The 24,304-nt window shown below is 38.9% G+C and overlaps 1 protein-coding gene across 8 annotated transcripts in view; it reads left to right on the forward strand.

The window, feature by feature from the left end:
- The window catches only part of fnbp1b (formin binding protein 1b), a 308,796-nt gene extending 287,455 nt beyond the window's left edge, over nt 1-21,341 (forward strand). For 4 of the 8 annotated variants that reach the window (XM_068012284.1, XM_068012287.1, XM_068012289.1 and 1 more), the window contains 2 exons: nt 3,139-3,278; nt 4,535-10,595. In XM_068012284.1, coding sequence (XP_067868385.1) covers nt 3,139-3,278; nt 4,535-4,713 — 319 coding nt within the window. In that variant the 3' untranslated portion in view covers nt 4,714-10,595. Of the gene's footprint in view, nt 1-2,551; nt 2,812-3,138; nt 3,279-4,534; nt 10,596-11,495 lie in introns of those variants that run through there. The other 4 variants (XM_068012288.1, XM_068012290.1, XM_068012286.1 and 1 more) reach the window with 3 other exon arrangements.
- Nucleotides 21,342-24,304: the final 2,963 nt, after the last annotated feature.

Below are 24,304 nucleotides of genomic sequence, written 5' to 3' on the forward strand. Positions count from 1 at the left end.
AAAGTACTCCAGCCATGCCCTCTGCCTCCATGCAGAAATCCCCTTTTTGGTTCCTAATCGGCCCCACTCCTTTTACTACCTTTTTACTATTTATATGCCTACAGAAGACTTTTATGTTTGTTGCCAGTCTCTTCTCATACTCTTTCTTTGTTTCGCTTATTACTTTTCTTACTTCCCCTCTGAACTTTTTATTTTCAGCCTGCTTCTCATTTGAATTATCAACCTAACAACAGTAATATGCACCCTTTTTCTGCTTCATCTTTCTCTCTTTCGTAATCGAGGGAGCTCTGGCTTTGTTTGTCTTACCTCTCCTCATCATAAGACTGTACGCGAACAATCTCTTTAAAGACAGCACATTGTCCCGTTACAGTTTTGCCTGCCAATCTTTGATTCCAGTTAGCTGGGCCAAATCCATTCTGACCCCACGAAAATTGGCCCTCCCCCAATTAATTATTTTTACTATGGATTTCTCCTTGTCCTTTTTCAAAGCTAGCCTAAACCTTATGATACTATGATCACTGTCCCCTAAATGTTCTCTTACTGCCACTTGATTCACCTCATTTCCCAGAACCAGCTCCAGAAATGCCTCCTTCCTCATTAGGCCAGAAACATACTGATCTAGAAAATTCTCCTGATCACTTCAGAAACTCTTCCCCTTCACTGCCCTTTACACTATTACTATCCCAGTCTATTTTAGGATAATTGAAGTCCTCCATTGTAACTACGCAATAATCTTTGCACCTCCACGTGATTTCCTTGCAAATTTGTTCCTCTATATCTTTCCCATTAGTTGGTGGACTATAGAATACACCTAGTAGCATAATGGCACCTCCAATGTTTCTTAGCTGTAACCAAATAGATTCTGTCCTTGTCCTGTTTAGGACATCCTCTCTCTGTGATAGTCTCCTTAATCAATACTGCCACCCCTCCTGCTTTCTTTCCCTATCTTTCCTGAGCACCTATTACCCAGTAACATTTAGATGCCAGTCCTGCCCTTTTTTGAGCCAGGTCTCCATTATCACCACAACATCATTTTTCTTTGTGTCTATCTGCACCTGCAGCTCACCAACCTTATTTATCATATTCTGTGTGTTGATATACATGCACTGTAAATCTATTTTAGACCTTATTGCATTTCCTCTTACACTGGCCCAAACTAATGCCGTACTATTTCTCACTCCAATGCTATCTGTCTCTCCACATCTTTGTGCACCTTATTTTTCCTTTCTAATGTTACATCCTTTTTCCCAATCCCCTGCCATTTTAGTTTAAATATATCGGTGAAGTGGAAGTAAAAATAAAAATTTGCAATTGCTGGAAATCTGAACTAAAACAGCAGTGCTATTAACATACAGCAAGTTGATCAGTATCTGAAACCAAAAGGACAAGTTAAGTTTTCAGGTATGACTATTCACCAGAATAAATTATTGATTTGGTTAATGTTCCCCATGTTATTTGCCAGTAATTGGTAATTGAAAATTAAATTCTGATGCTTTCAAAGTGATTAGTCACAACATAACTATTTAATGAGTATATTAGGAATCATTAATTCCATGCTGCAATCTTGCCGTCAAGGCAACTACAGTGTCCACTGCCAGGTGCCAAAGCATGCATCATAATAGAGGATGAGTTGAATTCAAAGGAAATAGTCTAACCCCCAGAGTGATAAATTGATGCTAACCACTAAAGGAAATTTGAAACTCTCTTCTTCCAAAAAGCTGTTGAGGCTAGGTCAATTGAAAATTTTAAAACTGAAATTAATAGATTTTTGTTCAGTAAAGGCATTATGGGATATGGAGCAAAGGCAGATAAATAGAGTTACGGTACAGATCAACCTTGATCTAATTGAAGGTTGGAACAGGCTCGAGGGTCTGAATGGACTATTGCTGCTCCCATGTTGATGTCATCATCTGAACTCCTTGATTAATCATTTCCTTGTAGTCCTTTCTTCCTACTCATACTTGCAATATTTTTAAATAAAAGCACTTTCATTACCTTATCAAAATTAGTATTTTAAAAGTATGGTATAGTAGTTTTTTCCAAACATTTGTACCCTGACGATGTTTCTCAGTTAGAGTCTATTACGCCAGCAGATGTTAATGGAGGTAGGATCAGTATGCACCAGAGCAACTATTTTAACGCCTTAAAACATTGGCAAGGAATTTGGGACAGTTGGTTTGAATTATATTTTCAAGTCAAGCACTGTGATGCTGGAATAAACTCTAATATTACAGTAATAAGTCAACTATGGTGGTGATTGTAGTAATTGTCATAGTAATAAGTTTAATAATGTGTTAATAGTCTTTGTCTTCTCTTCCTTCCCTTCTCTCCTTGCTTTCTAACAGTACTAGTCAACTTTTCTTCCTTAAAAAGAAAGGTTTAAATATTTTTCCTTATGTTTTTTAGCCCCTTACTGCTTTTTTACTGTCATTTTTGGAATCAGCCTAAATTGAAAAAAAATGGCTCCAAGTGAGAGTCAACTCCTAAGGTTGTCTTTTTTCTCTGCCAATTAAATCTAATAAAACTAATGATTGGTATGATTATTTCATAGACACAACCAGACCAATTTTTGAAGCATTTCGAAGTGTCAAAAAAGGAATCACTACTGCAAGATACACTTTCTTGTCTGTAACATTGGAAACCCAGTCAAGCCCAGATTGGATAATTTGTCCATTCCGCTCTAAAGAGTAATAAATATATGTATAGTTTCAAATCATAACCTGAGTGACAGTGAAGGCTACATTATACGTGTCATTCCTCAGATCAGCTCAACAGCTTGTATTCTCACAAGCTCCGGTACTCTTTATACATTATTGCAGCAGTCGGCCAACAGTTGCAGCACAGATGTAGAAGCTTGTGGGGTTTGCTGTGGCATGTTGTGCTGCACTGGATTACATGCCATAATTTTTTTGAAATAAAATTATACACTGTGATTTGGAGTAAGTATTTTATTTGTTCATTAATTGCTGTGCCACAGAAAAATATTTACGGTTATGGTATGATGAATCCAGCATCCTTTTATGACATTGCATTGCTTCACTGCACCATCTCTTATGCAGCAATTGCCTGTGCATCTGCTGCTGTGTATTTTGGATAATGCTGTTCTATAGTTACTGTGCATATTTCTTTTTTGAGCAGTCCTGATGGTAGTTACACTGAAGAACAGAACCAGGACCCTCAGTTAAAAGTCACAGCACAGAGCGAATTTGATGATGAATTTGATGATGAAGAAACACTGGCAGCAATTGGCACATGCAAAGCCATGTATCCTTTTGAAGGTATATATACTGCAGAGAAAATAAGTCAGCCAAGCTACAGCTTAGAAACCCCTTGGAATTTGTTTCATTCCTGGATATCCAACAAACGTGCTTTAGAGTGCAAGATTTTCTCCTGCAGTTTCCACATAGTAAATTCACTGACCTGTCCCATACTGCTGAGGCTAGGGCCCAAATGGAGATGAAGTGCTGCCCCAAAAGTAGAATGAATCAAATAGGTCACTCCCTTCTATCTCCCACTCCGTCACTTCCATGCAGTTGAACTTTGAGAGATGGTTTTCTTTTAGCTAGGTGTGGTGGTAAAGTGTGCGATAATCTAGAGAAAGGGAGAGGGTAAATATTTGCATTAGAGCTGTGTTATTTGGAGATGGAGAGGAAAACCAGATGTTTCCAGAATGATTGTTTACTGTTAGTGTTTGACAGCAAAGGAAGAAGGGATTATAAAGCATAGTAGTGTCACTGAGCAAATGATCCAGATTTGCTTAAACAAACCTAGGTTTGTGGAGGTGGTCACTCAGCAGAGGGCACATCACCAGAAGAGTTAACCAGAAAGCAGTTTTGTACCTTCTAACAAATAGTTACAGAACAATTTTGCAGTTGCGAGAAGCTGAAATGGCTTTAGCTTCAACCAAGAAATGGTACATATTATAGAGGAATCCACACTGAGTTTTTTTTTATTCGTTCACTGGATGCAAGCCTCGCTGGCAAGGCCGGCATTTATTTCCCATCCCTAATTACCCTGGAGAAAGTGGTGGTGAGCCATCTTGTTGAACCATGGCAGTCCATCTGGTGTAGGTACACCCACAGTGCCGTTAGGGAGGGAGTTCCAAGATTTTGACCCACTGACAGTGAAGGAAAGGCGATATAGTTCCAAGTCAGGATGATGTGTAGTTTGGAGGGGAACTTGCAGGTGCTGGTGCTGCCCTTGGCCTTCTGGGTGGTAGAGGTTGTGGGTTTGGAGGGTGCTACTGAAGAATGCTTAGCAAATTGCTTTTCGACAAGAGTCTTTTCAAGTCTTCTGTTTTAATTTGAACATCCCAGATGTCACTAAGAAAAAAAGTACCAGCAGTGCACAAGTCTCCCAAATGGGCAAAATCAACTAATCTAGAGGTCCTCCAGAAAACTGCACTCCTGTCCCAAATTGCTGTTTGAGAGATGGCATGTGAAAGGAAGAAAAAAAGAAAGCAGATAGGAGCTTTTCCTAAATTCTTGTCATCTGACTTGATTGTACCTGATTTGTGCAACTTGTTTCAATTCAGGTCAGAATGAAGGAACAATAGCAATGGTGGAAGGAGAAACACTGAGTGTGATAGAGGAAGATAAAGGAGACGGTTGGACAAGAGTCCGACGGAATGAGGACGAGGAAGGATACGTTCCAACATCCTATGTGGAAGTCTATTTGGACAGAAGTACCAAAGGTGCAATGACTTACATTTAGTTTTAAGAAAACTCAGTGAAAGTTTTGTCCGAGAGGACCACATTCTGTTTTACACACAGATAAGAGAATGCAACAAAGTGCAATACACAGTGTGGTTATGTGACTTCATTATTGTGCCACTATATAAAAAAACATTTTTACACTATTGTGGAGTGGGGAAGGAGAATGCAAGAATGCTAATTGTTGTCAGCAAAGTGAGATCACATTTGGCACATACTGATATCGATGCCAATACTGGAGTTAGTTTTTTGTGAAACTTAACGTCCATTGTCCATGACCACGTATACAATACTCTTTTTTTAACTTTGAAAATTAAAATCACTTTATGATACAGTAAACAAAATTAAATCTAATGTTCAAAACAGTTAAGTTCATCATTATGTGCTGATTTGTATGCAGATTTTACTCTATTATTCAATGGCTGCTCAATTTTATTTATTAAAATTAAATTAAATTTTTTACTCACCAATAGAATCCTCTACCCACTCCCAAGCTGGATGTAGCCACGCTGTAGAGAAATCCTATTTGTATTATAGTTTTCAAGGCAGGTATTGTTGCCTTTTTTCTGCTTCCTTGCTGACATCACCCTATATTACAATAGTGACTAGACTTCAAAAGCATTTAATTGGCTGTAAAGCGCATTGATACGTCCAATGATAATGAAAGGTGTGATCCAAATGCAAACTCATTCTTTCTCTCTCTCTTTCGCTTTCTCTTTTCTTTTCCTTCTTTCTCTCATTGAATGACCCTCAGTGGGTCCATTTAAATTGGGAAGCAGGTCATTGACATGAGGCAAATGTCATTAAAAAATTGCCAATGTTACAAATTGGATTTCTCCACAATGAGGTTGCATCCAGCATAAAATTTTGGGCCGCGGATTTTGTTGGTAAATAATCTATTGAATTGCATATCTTCGTTTAAAAATAAGGTAGTGTTTCCTCTTTAAAGCATGGCACTTATTGCATAACTTGTGCATTTCAATTGGTTCCACTGTCTTATAATATTGATATCTTTATTACTTGACCATTTTTTTTTAAAACTTAGGATATATTTTTAAATGTTGTTTTCATAACAGCCAAGGGTAATAACAATTATTGTCCATTTGGCACACCAGGTATATGTCAGTCAGCAGCTTTGTTTGCACCAGTTTTCTTTTTTTAATTGGCTGTTGCTGTTTCAGCTGTTAATGCACTTGCTCTGTGTCTAAGAAAATGTAAGCAGAGTGGTTGATTGATGTGGATCAGAGTATTGAATGCAGCTACTTTGCATACCAAGGGCTGAATTTTATGGGCCCCCTCGGATACTGACTAGGAGGCGGGGGGTGGGGATGCCATAGAATTGCCATGGGAGGCATGGGGGCAGAGGGCCCGTTACCTTCCTGTAGCACCGTAAATTAGTCGAGGGGTGGAATAGGCCGAAGATGGTCTTTTCACCCAGAGTCCAATTGAGGCCCTTAAGAGGCCTATTATCAGCCACTTAAGGGCCTCTTCCTGCTGCCACTGGAATTAAGCCAGATATGGAGGTTGGGGGCAGGTGGGGTGAGGGTGCGTTCATCATGCAGGGAGCTCTCTCAGTAAAACAAGGTGACCTCCCTGCAGGCTTGTGGGTGGGTGGCCTCCTCTGCGGACAGTCTGTGGCCCATGGAGGGCCCGTGGCGGAAAACTACCCTCCTTCCTGAACCCTCCCCTCCCTGCACTCAACACTAATCCTCCTTCCCCTGCCTGACTTACTTTGGCTCCTGCACTGGCCCTCTGATTGGCCGGAAGCTCTGGGAGGCTGAATCCCCATCCTTAAGGGGACGGGCATCCTGGCACCATTAAATAGAGCTGGGGGGTGGGGGGCTCCAAATGTCCAAAGCGGGGTTCCCACTGCCTTTTCGGCCTGGCGCCAGGAGCTCTGCTGGCTCCACTGAATCCTGCCCCAAGTCCGCACATGTATAAGCTGTCATTCTTCCGAGTCAGAGTACTATACTAGCAGAGATTTGTTAACTGCATAAAGTACTTTCCAGAGATATTTCTGTAGCATGGGACCACATAGTATGAAAGTTGAAAGCTCTTTTCACTGTCCCATCAATTTACCAGGTTTCTTTTATTCTTCCATGGGATGTGGGCATTGCTGGCAAGGACAGCATTTGTTGCCGATCCCTAATTGCCCTTTAACTAAGTGACATGCTAGGCCACTTCAGAGGGCAGTTAAGAGTCAACCACATTGCTGTGGATCTAGCGTCACATGTAGGCCAGACCAGGCAAGGGCAGTAAATTTCCTTCCTAAAGGGCATTAGTGAACCAGATGGGTTTTTACAACAATCGGTGATAGTTTCATGGGACCATTACTGAAACTAGTTTTCAATTCCAGATTCTTTATTAATTAATTGAATTTAAATTCCACCAGCTGCCGTGTTGGGATTTGAACCCTTATCCCCAGAGGATTAGCCTGGGCCTCTGGATTACTAATCCAGTGACATTCCCACTACACCACTGTCTCCCCTGTTAGAGGCCCACCCAGTGTTAGAGTATGTGAAGCAAGAGCTATATGTTTAATGAAATGCTTTGCTTTGTTACTTGAATTTTTATAATAAGTGCGTTTGAAGAAAAGTACTGTCAAAGAAATGCTTCTTTTTGCTATAAATTTAATGCTAATCAGTTCTCATTTTAATGAAGAACTTTAAATGCTCAAAAACTTAACTCCATATATTAATGGAAAACTGCTCTGCAGCTAAATTGTTATGACAGATGTCAAAACAGGCAGAATGCAACTATTTTTCAATGTTACCCGATTATTCAGCTCCACACCAGTTGCATCCTATAACTATGTTGGAATTTTCCACAACAGAACATGTGTACTAAAGCAACAATTTGTCTTCAATGCCTGAGAAAGAAATATAATTTACAAAATTATGTCAGTAATGACCTTTTTTAAAATTATTCCACATTATATTCTTATTTATTGGCCAGAATCATTGCATAAGTTGAATAGAGCACCTAGCTTGACCCAACAATCTGAGGTAAAATCAGCCCCAAGTCCTTTATATGTTACCTAGTCTGATGTCACTAATTTGAACAGAAAATGCTGGAAATACTCTGTGTCTGGCAGCATCTGTGGAGAGAGAAACAGAGTTATGTTTCAAACCTGTGACCTTGCATCAGAACTTTCTAACTGATCCAAGTGATTGAGTTGATTCTGGGGACTTCAGAAAATCTGTATAATGCATTTTTGTTATTAATGTATAATTTTGTATACCTTCATGTGCAAGCTGCCTGCCCCCTTTATTCTTATCCTAGCATGTTTAACTTGCCGTGTAATAGACAACAGTCTCAGGCAAAAGTTGATCATTGCAGAGCAAGCATTGAGGGTCTGCATTGCTTGATAGCAAAAATGCTTGATGTATTCGGTACTTGAAGATTACGATTTATATCCAAAAACTTGAACCTTTTAAATATACAGAAATTGTGCACAACGTAGAGCTAAAATTTATTTTGAGATTGTTATTTTTAAACCGTTCTGGGAGCATAGAAAGTCAAAGGCTCGAGTACAGGCAGGTTCCACAGCCTTACCTACCCACTATTATTGTTTTATTGTTTAATTACAACTAAGATTCACTAGATCAATTCCTGGGATGATAGCAATGTCATATGAGTATTGAGTAGAATGGTCTATATTCTCTGTAGAAGGATGAGAGGTGATCTCTTTGCAACATATGAAATTCTTAGAGGCTTGAAAGGGTAGATGCTGAGAGGTTGTTTCCCCTGGTTGCAGAGTCTAGAATTAGGGGTCATGGATTCAGGAGAAGGACTTGAGCATTTCGGACTGAAATGAGAAATGTCTTCACTCAAAGAGTTGTGTATCTTTGGAATTCTGTTTGCCAGAGGGCTGTGGATGCTTAGTCATTGAGTATATTGGTGATGGAGATTGATAGGTCAGGACAGTAAAGGAATCAAGGGTATGGGGATAGGACGCAAAAGTGGAGTTGAGGTAGAAGATCAGCCATGATTTTATTCAGCGGCGAAGCAGGTTCACTGGGCCATATTGCCTACTTCTGCTCCTATTTCTTATGTTATGTTTTGTGGGGGGTAAAATCTAGTTTATCAACTTGAGTTTTTTTAGTTTTCATTCCACAAATGGGTAGTTAGGTGGGTAAATGGCTGCATTCTTTGTTTTGAAGTAACAAGCAATGTAAAGGTTGAATAATACCGCTACTTTATACAGAAGTTAAGATGTATGATTGATGAAAGTGTATGAAACGTATATACAAACAGCCTTGTTGCTTGGACTAGTGTTTATTTTCAAAGTCTCAAGTTTATAAAGTTTCTGATTGCAAGTCAGTGCCTCAGGCCTTTGAAGGAATGGTCACAGAAAGTCTTGTGCACTTATCATGTTGTAGTGCAAATTAATAACAATTTAGAATTATGTTTTAGTGAAAGTGAGCAAAACGTTCCCTTTTGCTGATTTTTCTCAAAGTATGGTTTTGATAGGATTTCATGTACTTAAGAGTAATGCTTCATTCCACCTGCACCTATCTTATTCCCAGACCATGCATCTCCTGCAGTCAGGAGGTCATGCAGGAAACCTGCTTTCAAGCTTTCACCAGTGCTGCTGTGAACTAACCACTTAAAAGGTGTATGAGAGCAACCTATTAATGTTCTCCACTCGACCAGTTGCCTGTTGAGAGGCTCCGGGGCCTTTATAGGACATTTCTCCACAGCAGCACAATTGAGATTGGCAATTCAGCAGGGTGAAAGATTGAACTTGCATCACATCACTCATTGCTACTTCACCTGTATTTGAATTTCATTAATATATTAAAATAGCTTACTTATTTGGGGTGGGAACTGAACTGTGTTTGTGCCTTCATGGAAGATACTTGAGAAAATAAAAGTTCTCAGTAAAATGCTATAAATTGTGGTGTTAGCAACCATGGTACTAAATCATAGTAAGTACAGAATTAGTGGGAACAGTTTACAAAAACCTGCCAGCATTAATTGTCAAGAGACATTTGTTCATTTATAATTAACCATTATTTTGAAAATAGCTATTGTTAGGTTTTTCCTGAAAATCGAACATTTTTATGTTCTAATAATCAGAAATTTTAGGAAAATCTGTACATAGGTATACAAAACCAAGATATTTCAAAAAGGAGCAATTATTGCTGTCAAATCATTTCCATCATGCATGTTTATATAGTTTAACTTTCAAAATTGGAAGCATCATACTTTGCAGCAGCATTCTTCTCAAGGTGATAGCTGTTTTTATTGTCCGTTCTGATTCAAAACATGTTCTAATGTTCATTAAAAAGAAAATCATTAAAGCTTGTCTGTCTTTTTGGGACTATGACTTATTTTCTGCAGCGGCGCCATGGATTGTGTTTAAAGCTGTATATTAGAGGATATATCCTTTAGACAGTGATTTGCTGTTAAAACAAAAGTCCTGCAAGGTGACATTAGATCTCGGAACCAACAGAACATATGTAGTGAGTTATGAGGTCCATGTCCTTTGCAAGGGAACAGAAACCAAACTACTACTGGGGACTTCAATGCATCTGTCAACTTTTTTGGAGCGTGAGTTTAAATATTTTTTTGGCAGGGGTCCTAGATGTTGTCCATTTTGATACATCTTCACTCTGCATTTGAAACCAACATCTCCTTAATCTGTCCTATCTGTATTTGCACTTTGTCTTTAAATTCAGCATGTGGGTTTATAATGAATCTGTATTAATTGAGTTAAATTTAACAATGTTTCTATGCATCTAATGGACAATTAAAATTCTAGTCAGACATGGAAGAATCAAAGATCTCTTTGTGGGCATGTTGTCAATCCCACAAAAATACATTAGCGTTGTATTGATCTGACACTGGGACTGGGGGATTTTTAACTTTTTGACTGCCAGGAGAGGGAGGGGCCCAGTAACACACGGGGAACCCTGAAGAAGAGGCCACAGGACCAAGTCCCGACTGGGGATGGGAGAGGGTGCTACCAATCTTGCTCGGGGGTGGGGGGGGTGGGTAGCAGAGCGCTGGGAGGTCGTAATGGTTGTGGGTCCAGTTGCTGAAGGTTGGCACATATCTCCTGAATCCGACAGTTTCCACCTCCCTCTTGCTGCCAGAACATGGCTGTCCAGAGTTCAATTCAAATTAGTGCATACAAAGGAGTCACGCAGCCTTGTTATAATATTTAAAGTTCAAACCCAATTCCAGGGAGCAGGTTGGCTGCCCGTCCCACCCCACCTCCATTAAAAGTGGAGGTGGGCGGGTTGGGTTCGAAATTCAGATTTTTAACACTTACATCTCTCGCCCAACCCAGACCAGTCAGTTTTTGGGGTTAGAATCACCCCCCCTCCCCCACCCACCAAGATGGTCAATAGCAAAGAGCGTAAATACTAATTGTTTTGAGGGGAGCATACCCAAAATGTCTTCATGATATTTTTCATTTGAATATTTTCAACTTTCATTAGAATCGGTCATACCTAAAGAGTTAACATTTCTTCCCTTTCAGTTCTCTGCTGGCTAACCTCTTGTGTATTTCTAGCATTTTTTTTTTATTTTGACTTCAGATTTCTGGCATTCAGGGTTTTAATTTTTGCCTCTAATTTATTTAAACTATTGGAGAACCATGTAAAAAGAACCAGAGGTCTCCAGCTGGACCAGGTTCACCATTTTTGGATCTTTGAAAAATATCTTGTAATTTTTTTAAAAAAGTTGTATCACCTATAAGATTTCTAGTATATTCCTAACTTAGTCCATCATGTTGCTAACACGTGTCCCTTTCTCCCCCTCTCTGGACTCTAGGTACCTAAGGTGGTGTGCTGGTCCATGAATCACGGGGCGAGCTGGTATGCAAGGACACATTCTTCTGCTTAACAATTTTAAAAATGGAGGACTAGCTGGATTATTGGCCTGGTTTGGTTTTTAATGATCAAAAGCAAAGCAGGAAAGAGGGAAAAAAATCTATGAACAAAAGGTGCAAGTGCTTGCTGTTTATTTTATGGCATGCCATCTATTGCTCTAATTAACCTGGCTACTTTTCCATGTTAAAAACAAAAGCAGTTTTCTGATGCATGCCATTGTTGAATTTGCTTCCCATTTTTGAAATAAAAGAAACAAAAACAAATTGAATTTTAAAATCCACTTACCAGAATATATGTACTTCACGACCACAGCAGTAAGTGTCGTAACTAAAGTTGACTTTAGAACTAGGCTAAAGCTATTTCTTATGGCAGGAAGAGGGGGAAATAAAGTGAAATTAAATAGGTTGACCCTTTAAAATCTATTTTGTTCCACTATATAACAAGTTAAGGAATCTTCTGGAGTCACCACAGAGCAGTTCTGTGTTCACAGTATTTATGTAACCTGAATGTTGCTGTCCTCAATGTTTTAAATTTCTAACTCATATATGTGGCATCAGAAGCCTTGAGGGTTATTTTCATACATCACCTTTTGTTCCTAACTTATGTTGGAAAGTCAACATGTTTTTCCTCTTCCCAGAAGATAAAATTGTATAAAAGGTGTGGGAGCTGCTAATAATCCACTCAATACCTAACAATTAAGGGAGGAGCAATGACTTTTCACCCGTTCTTCTCAGCTTTGCTGAGGTTTTTTTAAATAAATTTCATACCTGTTCTTGATCTTTATGCATCCCCAGCCAAAGGTAGCCTGGTAAGGTTGTATAACTTCCTTAAGCTGCCCCCAGTAAATTATTCAAATAAAATGCCAGAGAGTTAGAGCCATATTTATTTACTTACGGTGATTTAACTAGGTATCACAATATGACATTTTCATATTTATTGCAGGCATAGCTGATTGGCATTTTAGTGTGATTTGTGTTGTTTTCAGTTGTCAAAACATTTAGAAATTGAAATTAGACAGAATGGATCTTGCTAAGTGCATTTGTGGTCATGTAGTACTTATATCTAGTATGTGGTAGATTTCTCCATTTCCATCACATCATTATTGCTATTTTGTTTGTAGCACTGCCCAATATCAAACTTCAGTTTACTTTTTCTGGTCTGCGTGCTCGCCCTGTTGCTCTACCTGTGCCCACCTTAATGAGGGTCGCTGCTTGTGACTCAACAGCACATTTTTCTTTATTTTATTGGCTATATGGTGTAGAATTGCTGGTCATGTGACACTTCTCTTTTTTTATTTTGTTTTCTTGCACGTTCACCTGTGTATTTGTTGGGAGTTTCTGCTGAACCGTAACTGCACTCCCTAAAGCCGCTTCCGAGCCACTGTCTGCTAAAATATTTAATAACAGGGTTTCAGCTGTTTGTGACTACTTTCTCTACTTAAAAACATCAGGGAAAAGAGACAAAGGCAAGAGACCAAATAGTTTACATTCACATTGCACATATCGCCAGAAATGAGAGATACTGGGAACCAAATGATTATAACATCTAGTATGGCTTCCTGCAGGGATTTATTTTCACTTTACAATTTTACCCTCTATTCTAGATTCTCCATTAATGTTCTTTTTCAAGGGCTACAGTTTCAAGCAATGCACCATACATTGAAGGGACAGCACTGAATCCCAGCTCCATCATTATCCCACAGCTATAGGACTATGGGTTAAGGGGAGGTGGGGTGTATTATGTTCCCTATTACTCTAAATCTTGTACTGTTCCACATAAGATCAGGTAGGCAACCTTCTCTCAGGCCTCTGCCAATTGTATTCTGTAACCAACCACTAAGCTGCACAAAAGACTTTTACCCCTCCTGTAGAGATATGCTTGATTTCCATTCAGCTTCTTCCTCCAAGCGGCTGGCTGAGATTGGAAACTCGCTGTGTAGAAGGAGATTGTGTGAATGCATGTTCATGCACAATCTATTTGCAGCCCCCAGAGATTGATACTAAATTCACAAAATTTAAAAACCCTCAAGTTATGCAAATTATTTCCCTGCAGGTACCAATGATGAATGTCATATAGGTTAAATGGACAAATAAAGTACAATGCCTGGCAGTGGCAGTTGACCTTTTTACCATAGTCAGATGCCATGGGATGGTCAGACTTAGTCTGACCTGTTTGCTACTACTAATCACTACTATTGATGATCAATAGTACAGAAAAAAGCTACTTTTAAGGTGCAGATCTTATCAAGCAAATTGACGGTTCTGAATTTCCTGGACAGGTAATGATTTGATCAATAATTCTATTATTTATTCAGTTATCAAAGCTAATTAAGCTACACAAAAAGCTGCTCTCAATTGTAGTTCTAAATTGATTATTCTAAAAAATAAAAAATTAGAATTTCTGAAACATATTTCACAGTGGAGAGTATATTTTTCAAATTCAGCTGAAACCGTGTTTGTATCAGTGTTATAAATACAACAGTTGCAAAAGAAAAATACCTCATTGATTTCTTTAATAGGCAAAAATACAGCTTGGCTTTGGGTGCACAAGCTTTTGTCTTACTCCTTCCAAATGTGTTTTTTCTCTAGCTAATTAGCAATCATCAAGATTTATTGTTTCTATCTGAAATCCATTATTTTGTTTAATGGATCTGTGCTGATTGCAGTTCAGCTGTTTGATGTCATTGTTTTTTTTTGGATTGATAGCTACAAGGGGGCCATGGTATCAGGCTGGAGGGGAGGAGCAGGAGTCTCTGGTACCTCAGAGTATAAGACAGTTAAGACTGGGTAAAGAATATCCAGAAGGGGCCTCAACTGAAGCTTGAAATCCCCAACTTAACTTAATGTGAAAATTATGGTTTGCTGTTCATCAAAAAAAAGAATTTGGTAAGTTGAACTTGGACCAGATTTGACAGGGTTTCTCAGAAATCACCTGTGCAGATTAACATGCTCCATTTTGCATTTGAGTTTAGTGGTTCAGGAAGAGTGGGGGAAGTCACATCATATCAGGTTAAACCAACTGAGGTTGAATCTTGCATCCTTAATAATTTGTTTAATTGGACTTCAACAAACATCATACTGCATCAGTGACCCCAATTAAAATATAGGGTGTATGTCTTTTTCTTGTGTAGCACCATGGAAGAATCTTTAGATTTTTGTATAATATAATGTAGTAAAGAGGGAAATGTGTCAAACAATACAATCATTGTTTACAGCATTACCAATTCCCTTTTTAAAAGTAATGAAGGCCACTGCAAATCTGTAGTGGGCATCGTAAAACAAAGTCCCCCTCCCTGTCACTTCTTACCTACCTTGTGAGCGAAGGATCAGTGGACAAACTGTTCACGTATTTCCTCCAGCAGTACCATCACTTGAGCCAACAGATGTTACGCAAAAGCATCTTGTGCTTTTTTTTCCCGATCTTTTCCTCCCATTCCTGTGGGAAAGATGCATGACCTCATAATAGTGTAGCAGGGATAAGGAATTCAATGTAAAAATGAATGGAGCATGATCTACAGTGAGCTGACTGGGAATAGTGGGAGGTGCCTGCCTTATATGAAATTGCCTGGCATTACCCCAGGAAATGTCCCCTTCCCCCCCCCCCCACTTCCCCCACCCCCCAACTCCCACCGATCTGCCTTTAGTTTTTCTTTAAATATACCTAAAGAATTGTGGTCTAGCATGTTTTAGCCTCTCTCCTTGGATACATTTTATTCAACAGCTTTTACAACCAAATATGTTGTTGTTTTGAGATTAGGATATTAAGTGTGTGTTTTGTGCTGTTTATCAAAGGCACTTAAGTATTTAACTCTTAATAGCAACAGTACAGAGTGTCATAATGGTACATTCAGGTAAACGAGAGTGGAATAGGGTTAAGTGTACAGGTTATGGAAGTTGTAGATCTGTATGAAGTGGAAATTCTCAGCATAGTGGTGTTTAGTAGTGGGAGAATGACGGTGAGCAGTGAATAAAACTGAGTTAAGCTTCTGTAAAACTAAGTTAACTGGAAGAAAATGGCCATCAGATTTGCTCTGTGGGGATCCCTGAAATCGTTATCAATAAATTTGACTTGTTTCACTGTTTGCTAGCTTTTCCTTGGCAGTGGGCAATGGAAAAGGTGCTGCAGTAAACTGGTGGCAAATCTACAATGGATCTGTACCAGTTGGGTATTAAATGCAGCTAAATAAAAAGGAACTATATGCAGTTAACAATGCTAGCAAAATATTGAGTAGTAGTTTTAAAGCACAGTCAGCAAAATGAGGAACGAAACTCAAATGCAGCCGTCAATGACATCAGATAGAATGAAACACAAAGAGCAGCATTAATTCCTAATGAACTCAAAGAAATAATGCACATGAACGGCCGAAGAGAAAAATGTGACATAATTATTGGAATGTTTTCCTTGACATAGAGGTTGTTATTTGTAACTATTGTTTTTAAAAACAGCTACAATTAAATGGTGATGTTTTTATTATTTCTGTGACTAACTGAGTCTCTGGATGAGCTCAGCACTTATCTTTGTGTTTGCTGTGATTTGTGCTTTTCACTTTTGGTTTTCATCTATCCCGATCATGTGGAAATGTGGAAGCATGAATGCACTGCTTTTAACAGCAGTTTAAAATAATAATAAATTGTTCAAATTCATTTGGAAATGATACAAAAGCCACTGCCAATTTGTTTGCAGAGTTGAAGCTCTCCTGCTCATGTATTGTCCCCTATGCAATTGGGAACTGTGTACATAAGGTTCTCTGAATCGCCTGAGAGCTTTATTTCAAGGTGAGAATAGTGGAGGGAAGCATTGTATTGGCAGTGGTATCATCAGTTTTACATACAGTGCCCTTGAGTGGGGTGAAACATTGGTTTTCCTCCAAACACGTTGTGTTGTTACTTATCAAAAAACAGATTCAGAAATCATGAGAAACAATTCAGTCATTCTTCAAAATAAAGCCATTGTGCACCCATTGAATCATGGAAATGGATCCACATTACACTGTGGGACAGGAGAGCCAAAACTAAAGTGGATGAAAAACACATTGCTTTGTTGTGTTTTTGCTGACTGGCGCAATGTATAGCTTTCACTTTGCATTGTATACTTGTTTGCACATTGTTCCTGCCCCAGGACCCACAGATCTATACTTGCCAGCTTTCCTAGAATAAATCCAGTCCTGTGTTTTAATCCAGCAGTGATTACACCTCCCTGTTAGATTCACCTAGTTGCATTATTTTTTCCCCAAATACTTGTTTAATGATCACTTATAATTATGCACCTTGCTGTTGAGATCTAGTGTACAGGTTCTTGCAGATTGAATTTTTTTTTTAAATGCCACTTTGTTCTTGTAACTAATTTCCACTCATTGAGATAGGTATAAAGATACCCTCATACGAATTAGGAGCACGAGTAGGCCTGCTCTGCCATTCAACAAGATCATGGCTGATCTGATTGTAACCTCAACTCCACATTCCCGCCTACCCCCAAATATAATTTAATTCTGGCACAGGTGATGGTTTTACGAAGGAGTCAGTCCTTGATTTGCCTTTGTGACAGTGACTGGATTTTAAAATGTCAAGTAGCCAGTAGATAATTGGTGTTTAGGTTGCCTGTGGCCAGTTCACGCTGTTACGGGCTGTATTTTGGACAATTACTTGCATTTCATAAGTTACTGTAGAAGCTGTGTTAGAAATGCCACTTCCCACTGCTCTCTTATAATGTCAAGGATTGCTTCCAAGATGTTAAAAAAAAAAATGGCTGAGGCAACTTCAGATCTTCTTCCAATGATATTCTCAACAGTACAAAGCTACATACTATGTTAGTTTTTACTAAATTTCTTTGGTCTCCCAATCTTCTGCAGCTTGCTTTTCATCGAAACGAATCATGTGTTTTTGCTTTGATTTTTTTTTTTACTTCTGTTAATTATATCAGTTTATTGATGTGCTCTTTCTTGCACTGGTTTTATAATAGTTCACATAAATGAACTGTCACAATGAATCTGGAAGCATTTTTTGCCATAATTTGCCTTTACAAAGATGGGTGACCCAAGGATTAAAAATAAGACAAATTGTGTTAATCTTCATACTGGATTTAACTATATTACACTCACTTTGGTTTCCATAAGTTAAACATATGCAAGAAGTTTTTTATTTTTTAGATTATATCCACTAATGTATTTGTTTACAATTAATACACAAAAATCTGGCAATTTATTAGTACAATACAATACGTAACCAGTTGAGAAATGTCTATAATAAGTTGCCTGTTTTAAGAACAAATTTGTATATACAAAAAAAGTTTCTTTGAAAAATCTGTCTTTGAATGACAAATTCTCTTGTTTATATATCTTTCTTAATATTGGTATGAAAGTGGCCTATCATTGTCAAAAACATCTCGCCCCAAGAAGGGAGTTAAAAGTAAGCATTCTGTTTGATTTCAAACTAGAAGTCACAAGGACTGCAGTGCTAGCTAGCTAGCTAGCTAGAGGAATTTAAGATTATATTTAGAAACATAAATACCACAAACAATAATATATAAGTAGGAAGCCAGACACAATTTATACTGTTCAAAGCATAATACAAATTTAACTGCATAGCAAAATCAAATTACCTGGCTTAATCAAACTGTTCATTTAACAAGAAAAAAATTTGCAATGGAAAGCAATTAACCCCTCTAATCTAGGATAAGATGGCCCCTTTTGATCTTTTGTCCAGAATCAACCATCTTAATATGAAACAACCAAAGGTCCACTCGTATTGTGTCATAATACAATACCCTTTCATACTCATTTGTTTATCAATATATTACGGGTGTGGATGGTTATAGGCTACATGTTTTAAAATGATTGACAGATCATCAGACTTTTAGTAGTGTCCAACTGGAACAGAGATTTTAATGTTTTACAAAACTTAACAAGAAAACACATAGGAAAGATGGCAAGTATTGAGATGGCAAGTCCATTGGCTGCCAGCTGAAGTTTACAGAAAACTGCTCTTTACAAACTGCTCCAGCATCAGCTATTTTTAGAATGCACTATAAAACTAGCAGTCATCAAGTCTTCTTTCCTTGTATTGGAGAAAATTTGAAATTATAGTTTTGCATTAATAGCTGATAAAAATGAATTGGATTTCACAATGTAATTCTTGATGACAGTTTACTGTTGTCAGCCAAAATTTATGTGAATATTTGTAATATGATAGACTGCAGGGGTATTTAAGGAGCAGTAGCAATTAAAATGTTTTAGAAATGACTGCTCTTGTTTTACTGATAAATTCAAGGATCCTATTTTAACATTTCCATTAGCTGGCATCAGAAGTCCATTTGTTTTGTTCTTCCTCACTGCAATGTCATGATAACGTAAGGAATTCATACTCATTTTGCTGTTTGCCTGCAGATTCTTGTTGTGCACCACACAACATGAGCCAGAAAGAGGAATGTTATAATTGATATTTTACTGTCTTTTACTCTCGTTTCATTGTGTAAATATTTTAGAGCAAATCATTTAACAAAAACCTTGATGGAAAAGCAACTAGTTTAAAAAGTTATTTCCTTTTTTTGGTTGAAGATTACAGATGTTATTTGTTGCTTATACATGAAGTTTTTATTTGTGTTTTTTAATAGTGTAACTTTCTTCTTAGCCACTTTTGACCTCCAGAAATAGCCAATTGAAGCCTTAAACATGGCTTTTTAAAATTTTTTATCATATAATATTATAATTGTGCACTTTTGTTATGCCTGGTTTCCGAGCACTGAGTTAATTTTGTTTTTATAAAGATTTTACCCTGTAAAATGTGCCAACATGAATGTTCCAGTTTATACAACTGTAAATGCTGTGCCGTTTTTGTGTTTTAGGGAATGATGTTGAAGCCCTGCCCCATACATACATCCCACATGCAAAACATGATATCAGTACCCACAAATACTGGAAATCTGAAATAAAAACAAAAAAAGCTGATTTATATCTGAACAAGAAAGGCAGACAAATATTTAATCAAAACTGTAGAAAAACATGGAACTAGTGGGGGAGGGGATGCAATTGGGGATCACATTTAATTTGATTTTACTATTTCCTTACAATGATTACAATCATATAGAATATGAACCACCTATCTCTTTTATACGTACCCATATCATGTTTTACATATGCCCAATTTGAAATTGGTCTATACAAGCCAAAAAGAAATATGCCCAGGGGCACTTTTTCTGCCTCATTGAATAAACCTACCAATTTTTATATTAGTGAGCTGAGCAAACTGTCCCTGTTAAAGGGGCCAATTCATCCAGAAGTCATTGCACTTCACTGCCTGGGGTGAAGAGTGACAGTGTGAGTAAAGCATGGTAACATTCCAAATACATAAGGCCACATGTAAACTCCAATTGTATTTTATTAAAATTGCAGCGAGAAAAAAATCATATATTTTTTAAATAAGCAATTTGGTGGAAAGTGAATGTTTTTGAAAAGGATTCAAAAACATTATGCAGAAATATCACCAGAGAGAACTCCAGATTCTTACCAGACCTATTAAAGGGAGAATCCAAATCTCAGTGATTTTTGATACAGATGGACGTTGGGTCAACCTCCCAGCGTGTGGGAGATTTTCAGTCTCCTCTGTTCACAGATTCACCCTTATGACAGCAAGGAGGCAAGAGTTGATAAAGAATGTGGAAAAAAATACATTTATGCAGGTGGGGGACGTATGCTAACAAAACAGTTAGATATATTTTTTGCACAAAAAGTAACTGTATTTGAAATATTAGCTGTTTTACAAAGCACTGCCTCACTGCCTTTGTCACCTGTCTGGTTTTGAAATAAATTGTCTAGAAATTTCTAAAGGTCAATTACGAAGCGAGGGGGCAATTTGAACCTAACTCGCCAGGTGGGAAACCCATGGGATTGGGTGCAACTCTGATTTTACACTCCACCTAATATTACTCGTTGGCGTCAATGGAGAATAAATTGGGGGAGGGGTAAAACCAACATTGCACCCAATCCAGTCAGTTTCCTGAATGGTGAGAGAAATTAAAATTGCTTCCATTGAGCGGGGTGTAAAATCAGCATTCCACTTGAACCTGGCAAGTTAGATTAAGACCGGAAGGTGTTGTTGAGGTTGTTAATGATTGTCATCATCTGCAAAGGAAACATGAGAGCCAAAGCCATTGTCACGTTGCCTTTTCCATCCGGCTTTGGACTTGCCAAAAGTTGGCAACCCTACTGTTCTCTGCACTTTGGAGCATTGTAGTAGGACACAGCACATGACCTGATGGAATTGATTAGGACTGAACTTGTGTAACTGCAGGTATCATGAATGAAATGTACAAGATACGCAGTTTACTTTGAATACTTCATTAAAGAATTGCATCACCGCTATCTAGCAGCAATCAACTCAAGCAGAAGGAATGAGACCAAAGTGGCAATGGAAGATCAAAGAGCATTTCGGTGTCCAGAATAATGAAGCAAAATTTATGATTAAGGAATCAGCAATCCTCCATGGGAAAAAATACAAAATATTTACACATTTCATTCTGTGACAGCAGGAAGCTTGCACTTCAGCTTGTGATTTAACAGGAATTTTTTTTAATTATTCAATGAGTTTTGCCAAACATGAAAAGAGTAAACACCGTCATAAATGCAACTTGATTTTAATTTCCATTTCTAACGGTTTAAATGAACAAATCCTAGCTTGAAACAGAAAAATTAAAAGCTTAATTAAACAGCTACTTTGAAAATGTAAAGATTAAAAGTGTGGCCTTCATTTCCTGTTGTTGAATTAGAAACTGTCAATAAAACTACATGAACAGAGATGTATTCCTGCAGCCAGCCCTATGCAACTGTTACATATGCTAAAATCTTTTGTGAGTAACTTTTTTTACATGTAGAAACATGTAAGTCTTACATATAGCATATTTTAGTTGACTGGCTCAGAGTAAAATGAACTAAAGAGGTCGAAAGCAAATGCAAGAAAAACTGCTAGAAAACTGGCAATGCAAAATTACTAAGGATTTATGAAACCAAATAATCCTGAATGACCTGTTTTTATTATTTGTTAATGGGTTGAGGCACCATGGGCTGGATTTATTGCCCAACCCTAATTGCCCTTGAGAAGGTGGTGGTGAGCCACCTTGAACCTCTGCAATCCGTGTGGTGTAGGTACACCCATAGTGTTGGGTAGGAAGTTTCAGGATTCTGACTTAACAACAGTGAAGGAAGAGTGATGTAGTTCTAAGTCAGAATGGTGTGTGACTTGGAAGGGAACTCTGTGGTAGTGTTCCCATGCTTCTGCTGCCCTTGTCTTTCAAGGTGGTAGAGGTAGCAGGTTTAGAAGGTACTGCTGAAGGAGTCTTGGCGAGTTGCTGCAGTGCAACTTGTCGGTGGTACGCACCACAGCTACTGTGCGGTGGTGGTGGAGGGAATGAATATTTAAGGTAGTGGATGGAGTGCCAGTCAAGCGGGCTGCTTTGTCCTGGATGCTATCGAGCTTCTTGAGTGTTGTTGGAGTTGCACTCATCCATGCAAATGGAGAGTGTTCCATCAGACTCCTGACTTGTGCCTTGGCTTTGGGGAGTCAGGAAGTGATTTGCTCACTACAGAATTTCCAGCCTCTGACCTGCTCTTGTAGCCACAGTATTTATATGGCTGGTCCAATTAAGCTTCTAGTCAACGGTAGCCCATAGGATGTTGATAGTGGGGGATTCAGCGATGGTAAGGCCATTGAACATCAGAGAAAGATGGTTCAATTCTCTCTTGTTGGAGGTGGTCATTGCCTGGCATTTGTATGGCGTGAATGTTACTTGTCGCTTACCAGCCAAAGCCTGAATGTTGTTCAGATTTTGCTGCATGCGGGCACAGACTGCTTCAGTATCTGAGGAGTTGCAGATGATACAGCAGTGCAATCATCAGCGAACATCCCCACTTCTGACCTGATGATGGAAAGAAGGTCATTGATGAAGCAGCTGAAGATGGTTGGACCCAGGACACTACTCTGAGGAACTCCAGCAGCGATGTCCTGGGGCTGAGATGATTGGCCTCCAACAACCACAGCCATCTCCCTTTGTGTGAGGTATGACTCCAAACGGTGGAGAGTTTTTCCAATGATTTTGACTTCAATTTTGCTAGGGCTCCTTGAAGTCACACTCAGTCAAATGCTGCCTTGATGTCAAGGGCAGTTGCTCTGATATCACCTCTGGAATTCAGCTCTTTAGCCTATTTTTGGACCAAGGCTGTAATGAGGTCTGGAGCCAAATGGCCCTGGCCTGAGCAGGTTATTGCTGAGCAAGCGTTGCTTGATAGAACTGTCGATGACACCTTCCATCACTTTGCTGATGATTGAGTGTCGACTGATGGTGTGGTAGTTGGCTGGATTGCATTTGTCCTGCTTTTTGTGGACAGGAAATTCCTGGGCAATTTTCTACATTGTCAGGTAGATGCCAGTGTTGTAATTGTACTGGAACAGCTTGGTGAGGGACATGGCTAGTTCTAGAGCACAAGGCTACTACAGCTGAGATGTTGTCATGGCCCATGACCTTTGCTGTATCCAGTGTCTTCAGCCGTTTCTTGATATCACGTGAAGTGAATCGAATTGGCTGAAGACTAGCATCTGTGATGCTGGGGAACTAATTGAATTACTTAAAACGCTTTGGGGGAGTGGGAGGAATATTTATCCACCTTTTTCTCAGTAACTGAAGTTTCTCATATCCAAAAAGGGTTTGTAATATATAATATGTGCCTGTCCCTGCCGATTAGGTGCTGCCGCCTCCATTTGTGCAGCACCTTGTCCTGCAAGACAGAGAGAGAAGTATATCAGTGAATGTGGTGCGATGTGGCTGGCAGTGTGTGTGTGCAGGGTGTGAGGCTTGAAGCAGTGCTTAGTATGTAAGGGTGAAGTGAAGCTATGAATGTTAGGTATGAGTTGTGATTGATAGAGATTGTTGGTAGGTGAGTGATGTGGGTGTGATGCTTTGAGGAATGTGTGAGGCTAGTGGTACAATTGATAGGGTATGGCATTTGGAGATACATTCGCTAACCTTGACCTCTCGTGTGAGGTCATTGAACTTCTTGCGGCACTACATTCAGGTCCTCGGGTCTGGAATCCTGGCATTGACTGCCACAGCTGTCTGGTCCCACTACCTTCTGAGAGTCTGTCTAGAGGGCTTCCTGGACTCCTGCGTATAGATGACACCTCTGCACCTCCTGCAGCAAGGCCTCCAGTGCAGTGTCGGAAAAACTTGGAGCCCGCTGTCTGCTATGTAGTGCCATTTCTGTGTCTTTCCCAGGTCAAACTCAGACTTAGAATGCCTTCCAGCACCTGCTGCAGCCAAAATGCACTTCGCCTTTAAGGTATGCAGCTGGCTTTAAGTTGTGCAGCCTAACTTGAACTCTAACCTCTCTCAATTTTCACCCCTGCTCAAGTGTGCAGCCATTCAACAGCATGCTTCGTGCTGGTTGCACACTACAACCATTTAAATGAGCAGACAGCAGAAAGTTTGCATGCATGTTTTTGTATCAAATATCATGGTCTATATGCCTTCTTTTGGAGACAGCTTGTGTGTGTGAAAGAGAAATAGAGATCATACTTATTACGCACATTTGCAGCCATTGTGTTTGGATTCCAATTTGATTTACCCATGATTTAGTCACTGTTTCTTGGTGAATAAGTCAAAGGTGTCTTAGTGTAGGCCAGTATTTCATTGTGTGCTTTTGAAACTAATTCAAACAAACACTGGGTGGTTAACCTAAGTAGGTTTTTAACTAGGTATTTTTAAACT

Source organism: Heterodontus francisci, chromosome 32 (genome assembly GCF_036365525.1).
Source record: "Heterodontus francisci isolate sHetFra1 chromosome 32, sHetFra1.hap1, whole genome shotgun sequence".
In the NCBI taxonomy this organism is placed as follows: Eukaryota; Metazoa; Chordata; class Chondrichthyes; order Heterodontiformes; family Heterodontidae; genus Heterodontus; species Heterodontus francisci.